At 40.8% G+C, this 12,997-nt stretch overlaps 2 protein-coding genes across 2 annotated transcripts in view; one reads left to right on the top strand and one right to left on the bottom strand.

Annotated features, from left to right (window-relative positions):
* Window positions 1-12,997, bottom strand: part of LOC311182543 (olfactory receptor 7G3-like) — a gene marked incomplete at both ends in the record, with an annotated part of 735,701 nt that overhangs the window by 705,669 nt on the left and 17,035 nt on the right. The gene's annotated exons all lie outside the window — the stretch shown is intronic.
* LOC311180674 (olfactory receptor 7D4-like) lies at window positions 626-1,588 on the top strand (the record flags this gene model as incomplete). Its single annotated transcript, XM_084248586.1, has 1 exon — window positions 626-1,588. The coding sequence occupies one exon, from the start codon at window positions 626-628 to the stop codon at window positions 1,586-1,588; it is 963 nt and encodes a 320-aa protein (XP_084104712.1).

Genomic DNA, 12,997 nt, shown 5'->3' with positions numbered 1-12,997 from the left:
AAATTTCAATAATCACATACATTTGAAATGGAAATGTGCTACCACCTGACTGAGGGGATCATGGTCATGGCAGACTCAAAAGAGGGTGAAGATGTTCATAGAAAGAAGGAAGCACAGGTGATGACTTTTGGGAGCCTGCTGCCCTAAACGGAGCTGGAGTTTTTGGAGAGCACCTGTTTACTCTGCAGATGGAGCTCCAGGACGTTAGAAGTTCTGCAAATAAAACTTCTTCCCAGAATTGACTCCTGTTCTCTGAGGATGTACTGGCTTCTGGGCATGTTCCCTACTAACCAGGAAAACTTGTTTTCAGAAGTAACTTATTAATCTGTATAAGCAAAAATACAACTGAGTGCTATTTTCTTGCTCCTTGTTCATATCTTCAATAAAAGCTTGGACTGGGAGAGTGAAAGGCAGAGCTGCTCTCGATGGCTCTCTCCCCAGCTTCCCCTATTACAAATTCATTTAGATTCTGAGTCTTCATTAATGTCATCGGCTGTCCTGTCTGCAGCAGTGGTGCCCAAACAGGGACATGAGCCCTGAAACCTCAAGGTAGATGACTTGTTTAGTTTCCAGCGGGTTGATCATCAAACTCTGCTCCTTCTCTCACAGCAGACACCCCAACTACATGGAAACAGGAAATCATTCTGGAGCACCTCAGTTCCTCCTCCAGGGCCTCTCCAATGACCCTGCCCTGCAGCCCCTCCTCTTTGGGCTGTTCCTGTCCATGTACCTGGTCACTGTGCTTGGGAACCTGCTCATCATCTTGGCCGTCATCTCAGACCCCCACCTGCACACCCCCATGTACTTCTTCCTCTCCAACCTGTCCTTTGCTGACATCTGTTTCACCTCTACCACCGTCCCCAAGTTGCTGGTGAACGTCCAGGCACAGAGCAAAGACATCTCCTACATAGGATGCCTCGCTCAGGTGTATTTTTTTATGATTTTTGTTGGACTGGACAATTTCCTCCTGACTGTGATGGCCTATGACAGGTTTGTGGCCATCTGTCACCCCCTGCACTACACGGTCATCATGAACCCCCGCATCTGTGTCCTCCTGGTTTTTATGTGTTGGTTCATCATTTTCTGGGATGCCCTGCTTCATGTTCTTTTGGTTGCACAGCTGACATTCTGTGCAGGCACTGAAATCCCACATTTCTTCTGTGAGCTGGCTCAGATTCTAAAAGTAGCCTGTTCTGACACCCTCATTGTTACTATCTGCATGTACATGTCTACTGCCCTGTTGGGTGTGCTTCCCTTCACTGGGATCCTCTACTCTTATTCTCAAATTGTCTCCTCCTTAATGAAGATGTCCTCCGCCACCAGCAAGTACAAAGCCTTCTCCACCTGCGGGTCTCACCTCTGTGTGGTCTCCCTGTTCTATGGGACAGTCCTGGGGGTCTACCTCACTTCTGCTGTGACCCATTCTTCAGAAAGAAGTACAGTTGCTTCAGTGATGTACACGGTGGTCACCCCCATGCTGAACCCCTTCATCTACAGCATGAGGAACAAGGATGTGAAAGGGGCCCTCGGAAAGCTTCTCAGCAGAGCAGCCTCTTGTCCACTGTGGGTCTCTGGGCTCAGAAGTTAGTGAAGTTTGAACATTGTGGGTCCAGAGAATATTTATGCAAATCTCAATATGCTGGTACCCAACCCCTAAAATAGATGTTTATTTCATTTTGAAAATATTATTTCTTTTACATATGTATTTTTTATTAGTTACTCCTCATTGACTCACTCCTTGTTTTTTGTTTGTTTTCTTTCCCTTTATAGAGCCAGTAGGTTTACTTTTACTCAACTTTCTTATGAGATTTACAACCTCTGATTTGAAGCACTGATATAGATTGCTGGTATGGTTTCTTTAATAACTATCTTCAAATGCTGAAATTTTTGGCCCTACTTAATAGCACATTTTTCCATGAATAAAACAAATAAAAATAACCCAAAATTCTAATAAACTGTTTACCATTTCTTCACATGTATTCAAATCTCCTGAACAAGTTCTTTGATATGTTTTCTTCACTCACCTCTCTTCAGAAGAGTCTAAGACTGGATGGGTAATTAGCTGGCAATCTGAAACTGAACCTTCAACTTATCTTTGTACTAAACTTCATGTGAAAAATGAATTGAAATGAACCTCAAAGTAGGAATCTAGATCTGAAAGATGGGTTGTTTATATGTCCTATAGTATATTCCAACTGGGAGAGCTCTTGAGAATAGCTTATTCTTGGAGATCATTCTTTTCTCACATTCTTCCCTTCCATTTTCTATATTTTCCTCCTTCCTCACCCCACCTTTGATTTTACTGTTATTTCTTATTATTACACTTATATGGTACAACAACTAAGATCTGGTAACATGCAACAATATAAAACATAGTAAGGTCTGGTTTTTTTGTTGTTTTATTTGTTTTCATGATTCTGAAGCTACCACCAGAAGTGGCAGGTACACATTTGTGGCAATCGTTCATCAGTTTGTTCAGTTTTTGAGAAGAATTGATAGGACTGAATGTGCAGTGAAATCTGCAGTAGTAACTGTGCAGAGTAGTAATCGTCAGCCCATTGACAATTCCTAAGATCTTCTCACATTAATCACATAATTGTCAATGGTTAGCACCAGCTGAAACTTATTTTACCCAACACATGGTGGCAGAAATGACAGAAAGGTACATCCCCTCAGAGACACTTTGGGAAGAGATTCAGTGTGGACCAATTCTTCGGTCCCATAGATTGGATGATGTTTAAATTTCCATTTTGTGTCATTTTTCCATATTTCCCTAGAGCACAAAACCTTGTTCATTGGCTACTTTATCTCACATAAAAGCTTTATTTAGTGTACTTACACCCCTATATCCTTTTCTCCTCTCTCCCATTGTGTTTCTTTTCCTTCCAATAAAATATTTGCACATGAACTTTGCCTCAGCTTTCTGTGGGATCAATACTAAACCCCAACTTAAAGACTGGGAGTGGTGTCAAGACAATATCAAGAAAGGAAAAGGATTCAGTGGAAAAAGAAACTATGTACTGGAAATAAATGCAGATTTCCAATTTACACCCAATTTATAATTTCTTAGGCATTATAGATTTATTTGCTGTGATTTTAGTTCACTTCAATTTAATTACATTTATCCCAATGTATATTTATTTCTACATTATTGAACCTGAGAAGGGGACCAGGAAGGTAACGTGATTACAATACAGATTGATGAGCATAATATGGTTTGTTAGTAGATTCCATGAAAAAGTAAAGCTATTTTCAACAAACCTTGCATAATTTCATGGAAAATTCATTAAAATTAATTTTTAAAGTTTCTTTATATATAACTTACCTACCATGAAATTTGCTCATTAATAATATCAATTCAATGATTTTAGTAAATTTTATAGTCGTATAATTATTAGCAAATTCCCAGCTCAGAATAGTAGTATTACCTCCAGTAAGTGATAGCCTTTCCAGTGAACTGGACCCATTCTTTACTGACTATTTTTTAGTCTTCCCCTTTTGCTGCAGGAGGCCTTGATGCCCCAGCCAGATAAGACACTGGCAAGCAGCGAAGCCCAAAGGGCCTCACACCGTGGGGCCGAAGCTAAAGGGCCTCACACCGTGGGGCTGAAGATTCCTTGTGCCTCACACCGTGAGGATGAAGATCTAACATTCCTTCACTTTGTGTTCTTGGTCATAAATAAGAAAAAAATTTCCCAAAAAAGTACATTAGGCACTATATTATATGCATCAGTATATTGCAAATAAACGGCATGGAAAATTAAAAACTAATTATTAAACAATTTGGCCTACTTGACAATGGAAGACAACTTATTGAGCATGCCTGACAAGCATTACAATACAATAATCATAGTAGGTCCTTCTATTTTGTTTTCTCTTGAAGTTTCTTGGGAAAGTTTTTAATATGAAGCTATTTGAGTTAAGGAATTTCTAGGTAGAAAAAGTTCTGATAGCTGAACTGCAGCTGGTCTCCGGCTGAAGGTCATGTGAATAGAATAGTCCTTTGATGCTTAGGCTTTAGCTGATAGGGATGCACTGGCAGTTATTCACTGTTTTAAATAATTGTCTAAATGAAAAAATAAGTAGCTTTAATGTTAGGTTTGGTTTATTATCTGTTAACCTTGAAAGCTGCTGTCTAGCTGAGACCTGTAGGGGCCAGTAGTCTATGGGAAACATAATATACTAATTGTTTTTGCTTTACACATGATAATGTATTTCCTTATTATTATTACTAATAATGAATAAAAAAAAGACCTGCTGAGTCTCTCGGCAGAAGATACTAACACCTCACCAAGTGTCAGTGTCTCCTCATTCTACCTCATCCCTTTCCCCTCAGCCCCTAAGTTTCAGCCCTTTCGTTTTCGCCTAGGCCGTCTCATCCTTTCAGGAACCCCTGGCAAGACGTTTTGCCGGAGGCTGGTCCCCGGCACCCTTTTGAATGTTTCTGGCTCTCATTTTGCTGCGAAACTGATTCTCACATTCTCTGCATAAGAAAGGCAGGAACAGCTGTACTTACATCAGAAAAAATAGACTTCTAGCATAAAAAGGTAACAAGAGACAGTATTTTGATGAGTGTTATGTCTATCTAATGTTTCATTACAGGAAGATATAACACTCATCATTACATACTTACTAAATGAAGGGGCAACAAAACATGTTAGTCATTTTTTATCAAGTGTGAAAACAGACATGGGAGAACATGTATATGTGGTTAGAGGCTTCAACAACCACATTCACCAATGGAGAGTTGAACCACAGACAAAGAACAAGAGGTTCTGGGTTTCTTAGACATTTCTAGGGATAAATATACATTTTTCTCATGTGCATATGTATCATCTTCCAGTTTAAACACATACTGGTCCCAAAACAAACAAAAAACTGCAAAAGCAGTTTTAAGAGAGAAGAATATAGCAATGTAGCCCTAAAAAGAAAGTGTGAAGAAACCAAACAAACAACACTGGTTCTTAGATCAAGGAACTAGGGGGAAAAAGGAACAAAAATATCCAAAATTCATTAGGAAGAAGGAAATAATAACAGGTGAAATAAATGAGACAGATATAGAAAATGCAGTCCAAAAGATCAATGACAACAAAAGTTGGTTAGTTGAAAGAATAAAAATAGACACTTCTAACTAGGCTCCCAAAGAAACAGAGGGAGAAAATTCAAATACAGAATCAATAATGAAATAGGAAAAGTTACAAGAGGCACTACAGAAATTCAGAGGCTAGTAAGAAATTACCAAGAAAATTTATATACAAACAAATTCGACAACCTAGATGAGATGGACAGATCATTAGAATGATCCATTCATCCAACACCAAATAGGAAAGAAACAGAAAATCTGAAAAAAGATCATAAGCAAGGAAATTGAAAATAATCAAAACTCTCTCCAACCCCCCAAAACAAAAGTCCATTACTTTATGGTTTCACAAGTGAATCTAATTAACCTTTAGAGATGAAGTAATATTTACCCTGCTCGGACAATTTCAAAATATAAAGAAAGAAGGAATTCTCCCAAATACATTTTATGAGGTCGTCATTATTATAATAACAAAGACATTTTTATAAAAAAAGATAACATAAAGAAGGCAAACTACAGACCAACCTCCCTAGTTAACAAAGACACAAAAATCCTCAATAAAATCAAAGGAAACCCAATGCAACAATGAATTGAAGAGAGCATCTACCATGACCAAGTGGGATTTATAACAGTAATACACGGATGGTTCAACTTCTTGATCAATATAATTCACATCAATTAAAGAAAGGAAAAATCATGTGATCATATGAACAGATTCTGAGAAAGCACTTGATAAGATTCATCATACATTATGATGAAAACCCCAGAAAAGTCAGAGTAAATTGAATGTATCTGAACATAATAAAAGCCATATATGAAAACAAACCCTTAAAGCTGATTATAGAGAATCTTGGAGAGATCAACATGGCGGCGGGGGAAACACTGCGAGTAAGTCCTCCCGTTAAAAAAAAAAAAAAAAAAAAGTTAACAGGGAGAAAAAGTGGCAGGTCTCTGCAAAAATCAGGACATGAAAAATAAACGGGTGACTATAGCAAACTGCCTGAGGAGGAAAGTTGCCATAAAAGTTGCCATAAAAGCCAGCACACTCCTACCAACAGAAAGGAAAAAAACAACAACAACGAGAACAAACTACAGATCAAGCGGGACTGGGAACAGAAAGGAACTACTGCAGGCACCGCACCCCATGAACGGGAACTGTGGAGAACCGTGAGGGTATCGCCATGGAAGTGAGCAAACAGCTCTGGGCCCCAGCCATTAGAGGAAGATAAAGACTCGAAGAGAGACCTACGAATAGCCCAAGGCCAGCTGGTAAGCTTGTGTGGAAAAGCACGTGAGTTTGGAAAGCAAACGGGGGTCGCGGCTGCCCAGGTCCCCGTGCCTACAGCCTAGCCTCCTGGGGAGACACGTGGGAACCGCCACTGAAGTGAATGACCCTCACTGAGTAATCAAAAACCAGGTGCTTGGGCATGGGAACGGGATGCAAAAGGCACCATTTCTGTGGATACTGAACTGGGCTCTCCCTGTGTCCCGGATCTGAGGGCTTTGGAACTGAGACCTGGGGCCTGAAATTTGGGGCGTGGGATCCCCATGACACATGGCACAGGGCAGACACAGCACCCCATGCCTTGAGCCATTCCACACCATCCCCGCTCAGTTCCCTGAGACCCACCGGGAAAAAGCACAGCTCTGGAAGGATCTAGGAAAGCTCTCTGGTGCCAACTAATGATCAGAACAAAATCACCAACTTCCTAATAGTTGGAAGTCAGGGTTTCCAAAACCACCCTCAGGCTCTGAGAGGGGGTGGGCCACGCAAATGGGGCTAAGAAGGGAAACAAGGTGTGGAGCAAGACCCCATTCTGGAACTAGAGCTAGGCATAGGATTCCGGGTGTGGGACACGCCATAACAGTGGGCACTGCACAGGGTGACAGCCAGCATTTTGGATCTGAGACCCTGAGATTGAGAACTAGAGCGCAGAATTCAGGGCACTGGATCCACACAGCTGTGGGCAAAGCACCGGTGAACACTGGGTAGACACAGCACCCAGCGTGAGCACTAGCCCCTGTGTCAAGGTGCTCCCCTCCCTCCCTGGGTTTCTCAAAGAACTGCAGGGAAAAGCACAGGTCAGTAAGTACAGGTCTCTAGCTCCACCTAGTGACCAGAGCAAAATCACCAACTAACTGATTTCCTGCTGGAACTGAGTAAATACAGAGGGAGGGAACTGTAAGAGACAGTGCCCAGCAACACAGCCACAGCATCAACACCCTGGTGGAGTTTTGGTCTACCAGTGCTGGTCTCAGTCTAGTTAACAGTTTCCGACACCCCTGAAGGAGCAATCCAAAGAGATGCCTACAAACACCAGCGGCACAACGTCCCAACCCATAGAACAAATTAGAAAGCAAACAGCAGGGAGAAGGAAAAATACAAATAACCCAGCAAGCCTGCAGGAGAAGAACACACCACAAAAAGAAAATCAGTCACCAGAACTCAACAACGATGACATGGAAGAACTTCTCGGTTTGTCAGATAGAGAATTAATAATCATCATAATTAAAAAGTATAATGAGATGAAGACAAATAATCAATGAACTGAAGAACAAAAATGAGACCTTAAGAAAGGAAATAAAAGAAATGGAGGAGACTAAAAGATTACTGGAGGAGACAAAGAGCTCTTGGAAAAGCAATGAAAACAGAACCAAGGAAATGGAAGAATGCATCGGTGCTCTTGAAGATACAAAAATAAAAAGAACCAAAAGAGAAAGAGAGAGAGAAGTGCTCAGGAAGAATGAGAATACCCTTAGACAATTATCAGACTCCATGAAGAGAGGAAATGTAAGAGTTGTAGGCATTCCAGAAGGTGAGGAGAGAGACAAGGGATCTGAGAAATTATTCAAGGAGATAACTGAAGAAAACTTCCCAAGCATGAAAAAGGAGACAAATATAGACATATAAGAGGCGAGAAGAACACCCAATTACCACAATAAAAGGAAAACTACAGCAACACACATAGTAGTAAAGCTTGCAAGAGTCCAAGACAAAATAAAAATAATGAAACTGGCAAGGGGGAAGAAACAGATAACTTGTAAGGGAAAATCAATCACGTTAACCTCAGACTTGTCCAAAGAAATACTACGGGCAAGAAGAGAATGGAGTAGCATATTCAACAAACTTCAAGACAGCATATGCCAGCCAAGAACTTTACCCTGCAAAGCTCTCCTTCCTCTATGAAGAAAAAATATGGACCTTCTCAGACAGAGACTCCAGAAATTCATTACAACTAAACCCCCACTCCAAAAAATTTTACAAGTCCTAAAGCCAAAACCAACAGAGGAATGATCAAGAAGAAGACTAAATTGAGGGATAAAATCACAAAAAAGACAAACAAAATGGCAATTACAGATGCCAACGTATCAATATTAACTCTAAATGCATACATTGTGCAAAAATGAACAATGATGTAAAAAATAAAAAATAATAAAAAATAATAATAATTACAAAAAAAAAAGCTGACTATACAGAGGAGAAACATCTGGCGGTGGGAGGGGGAGGGGTGAGGACAGAGTGAAGGGAGTACATGACTGTGCAGTGGACTCTGGGTGGTTTGGTGCTGGGTGCAAGACTGTGCTGACCTGAGGGGGAGTCCAACCTCTGAGACACCAGCAGTAATGCAACCCGATGTTACCTCCATAAGGAAATTAAGTAAATACATAAAGAGTAGATTTTACTATTGTGTACAATGACAACATTTCTTATCTTGAGTAGATTTTTTTCCCTTTTATTATTTTGAGATATTTTAATATGAAAAAAACAGAGTAATACAGCAAGTATGCACACTCCAACTTGCCATAAAAAAAACTATATGAACATCCAGAAGTATTTTCCTCCGTTCACTTTTCTCTTTAATACACGCACTGCACAGGCAGTGTGGTAGGTAGAGTGTGTCTACGTTATAAATCCTTTAAATGAAAGCCCAACAGCTTTAGAGAGATTTTTATGTCCTTCTGAGTCACAGAAGCCTCTCTCTTGCCTTGGGAAGCAGCGGCAAGCCCTGCTGTGTCATCTTCCAGCCCAGGCTTCTTGTGTCATTGACCGTGTGTGTTTCTCTCCCTAAGATTCCATCATGGTAATATCTCCAAATTCTAAATGAGGTCCTGATGTTTACTTATCTTACTTATAATTTCAGAGTGTCAGCTTTGCTCATTTTATTTTATACAATTATTCTTTGGCATATACATTTCAATGTCTTTTTTGCCTTTGTGGTTTATCTTTTACATATAAGGTCTAAGTTGTCACATAATTTGACGCAAAGTTAAAAATAGCACCTGTAATTTTATCACCATAATTATAATCATTGCCTTTATTTGAAATAAAAACATTTTACAGATTTCACCAAAAGCTCAAATATGTATTTATAAATTTTGAATTTACTCCTCTTATGATTTATTTTTCTTCAGTAGGAAGTAGAGACTAATTATTTCTCAAAAAACCTTCCTCCATTCCCTGTGGCTTATAAATGATCCCTTTTTACTTTCAACTTGTGATATGTTTTTCGTTGTGGTCTGATTCAGCCCTGGTCCAATTCAAACTGCTATTTAGAACACATGCTCTTAGTAAATTTCTGTTTCTGTTTACTAAGTTACTCATTTTAAAATTGGAAATAAGATCATGTGAGGAGTGTCTGTGCACAGCAGTGAGCTAACATGACCCAGGCTGTGGTGCTCACATATTTCTTAGCAATGCGACATGTTCTGTGGTCACCGTCACGTCTGACAGGACAGGTCTGCTTAGGATGCTGTAGAGACTCAGAGGCCCTGACAGATTGTTATCAAAATATTTTGATTCACAAGCACTAGGTAGCTCACACTCTAGGGGGAAATTCTGTAAAGATTCTCACAGTAAGAGCATACCTACGAGAGGAATTCCCAGTGTAAAGAAAACAGGCCTCTATTCCCTGCGTGGGGACAGAGAGCACAGTCTTCTCTCTGTTATGATTCTCGCTCTATCTCCCTAAGGGCTAAATGTTCAAAACTAGAGTAACAATAGGAGGTAACAATAGGATGCTTTTATAATTGGGAGCTTTGAGAATTCAAACTGCATGTCCCTGGAAAGATAAATGCTCCTGTCCCAGCCCTCCGCCCCAAGCTGACTGACCCAAGACCAAAAAAATAATGTTACTGAGCCTGGTCTATTTCCCTCCATAACTCATAACTAGAGTCATTTCTGTGCCTTTTCTGGGACCCCCCCCCCCCACCCTCTATCATCCCACCCCCCAAGCGCCGGCAGCTCCTTCTCCCTGCTGCGGTCTGGAGCTGCGTTTGGACTTGGTAAGTGTTTGGCAGAGGAGCGTGTGTCCGCGTGCGTGTGACGGGATTCTGCCAGCAGTGGCCCAGGGACAGGGACACGGTGCTGGGGACAAGGAGCTCATTGCAATTATTAAAAAGTTTAGGTTTGTGTCTTTGTAACTTTTAAGTTTTTTTATGGAAGTAACGCTGTATCTAACTTTCAGGTGTGCTTATTTATAATCACCCCTGCATATTATATTCATATTAAATTCACCCCTAAAAGTTGGTATTAGTTCTATTTTCAATCATGCAGTTGACCTCATTCCCCATTCTTCGTGCATACCACTTAACTTGCAGATGTTTCTAATTCTTATTATCCTCCTTAATGAGAGATCTCACGGTCTAATTGGAGACCTTGGTACAAAGCATGTGAGGATGACAGTGTGGTAAGTCGTGCTCACAGAATTTACAAACATGGCAACAGCGTTTTGTCGTGAGCCACCCTCCCCGGGGTGGGGTGATGTTGGTATTCAACAGTCTTGTTCTGAACACACAGGATTTTGTCAGGTTCTTCTTAAAGAAGAAAAAAGTGGGCCGAGGAGTTAATAGTCTCAGGTTCTTTACATTCATGTGGCTGTGTCTTTAGCATCACCCATACTGATGCCTCAGAGAGGGGCATGTGCCCACAGTCACAAAGCTAAGAAGGGGTGGGTTCAAATTTAGGTCCATTGGATCAGAACAGGGGCGGGAATGTGTTCTCACACAGGGACTATGGTGATGTGCATGAGTGAATTGGTGATGGGAATGTCGCGGGCACTACACCTGAGAGGAGAAAGCTTATGTTGTACAAAAAGGAAAAAAGATGTAAAATATATATCTTATAAAAACAACAACAAATTTAGGTCCATGATCTGGATGAGACAAAATACTGTCTTCCCGCCACTCTGAAAGAATAAAATAACTACCTCGAGGGTTACATTGTCAACTGATTGAAGATGATGTTTCTGAAAACCCACATTTTTATTGATGCAAAATATGTTTACGGCATCCTTTATGATTATAGGCTCTCCCCTTCAGGTGTTGTCACCACACCACACCCAGCCCCAAAGCCTCCATAGCCTGTGACCACAGCCCATGGTGCTCCCTCCCTACTCCCTTCTCCTCCCCCGTGGTAGCCTCAGTTCTACAGTCAGAATTGTGGGGTTCATTACTGGTTTGACTTTATCTGACCATTTGTTTGCTTCTCTAAAGAGAACAGTATTTGGTCAACATCTCTTGCATACAAGTTGTAGAAATCAGTAATGTCATCCCTAGAGAAAGGGTAAGATTATAAGAAAAATTTAGAGGAATATAAAGCAAAGCAAAGGGAATTGGTGACCAGAAGACGTCTTTGTTCTACTGCAAGTCTGCACCATTTAGTGCACGATCCTTTCTTTCTGTCTGTGCAGCTGTCACTAACGTCAGCGTGACCTAAGATGAAGACTAGTAGCAAAGGATTTGACTTAATCTGTTGGGAAATGATAACCACAATAACTTAGACCAGCAGACTTCAGTGCTGATCCCCACGTTTAAAAACCTCAAATCCATCATCATCATCTCTCTGAGTTTCTCTGTTCTACATGGAAACACACCAAGCACTCACTGATACCCAAGTTTAAGTGTCTACCTCACTCTCTCCATCTTTGCAGACTACATTCCCCAGCTTATAATATTCACTGAGTCATAATATTATAATCATTTTCAAATGGTTATAAAGTTGAGAATTAACACTGTAGAAGCTAATGAATTTTATATTTATTGATATAAATTTTTAAATTTATATATTACAGCAATTCCTACTCTAGCATTAGCTAAAACCACTCCAGTTCAGAGTGGTCAATTCTCTTAAAGTGACAATATTTGAGATCTGGTTTCCTAGCACCTCTGAAGTGTATGGTACAGTGGTGTTGGCTGTGATCCCCACGCATGCAGTAGGTTGACACAATTTATTTTGTTTTACTTGAAAGCTGGCGCCCTTTAGTGTGCACACTTGTTCTTTAAAACTTTCTCAGAAGTGTCACACAGTAGTGCAATTAATAACCTTATTTCACAACCAAGAAACCAAGGCGTTCATAGGTTATATTGTTCAAGACCAAGGGGATGTAGACCTAGGACTTGAGGCCAAGTAGTCAGACTCTATGTCCATCCTTTGACCAGGGTCCTTATTGCCTCACCTGGCTTGATGGTTAGTCATTGGCTTAGGGGCTACTTCACAGTCCTAGGGAAGGTGTTTCCTCATCCCGGAGCTGTGACTGATGCTTCCCATCAAGGTCTACTCCTCAGATCATTATCCACAATCTCAGTGTCATTTCCACTTTCCCAGGGGAGAAACTGTTGGGCCTGGTTGGGCCAGAATCACTGCCTGATCCACCAAGAGTAGCATCTGGTGCTGTTCCCGCCACAGAGCAGAGTGGGGTGCGGGTGTCCACAACACACAGGATCTGCCACGATGCTTATGAACCAATCAGGCTGCTAACTCCGGAAATGGGTGTTGCATTAACTGAAATTAATTACTTGGGTTGTCACTGATGCCTCCTCATTGACGTATATTAGTGAATAATTGTGTTAACATTCATTATAGAGAGAAATCAGATCTCCATTCCTAGAACATTTGGTTTAGTTTCCGCTGGTTGATCA

The sequence above is a fragment of the Talpa europaea genome (genome assembly GCF_964194135.1).
Source record: "Talpa europaea genome assembly, chromosome: 12".
In the NCBI taxonomy this organism is placed as follows: domain Eukaryota; kingdom Metazoa; phylum Chordata; class Mammalia; order Eulipotyphla; family Talpidae; genus Talpa; species Talpa europaea.
The sequence above is the reverse complement of the archived record's forward strand: the minus strand, read 5'-3'. Positions and strand labels throughout refer to the sequence as shown.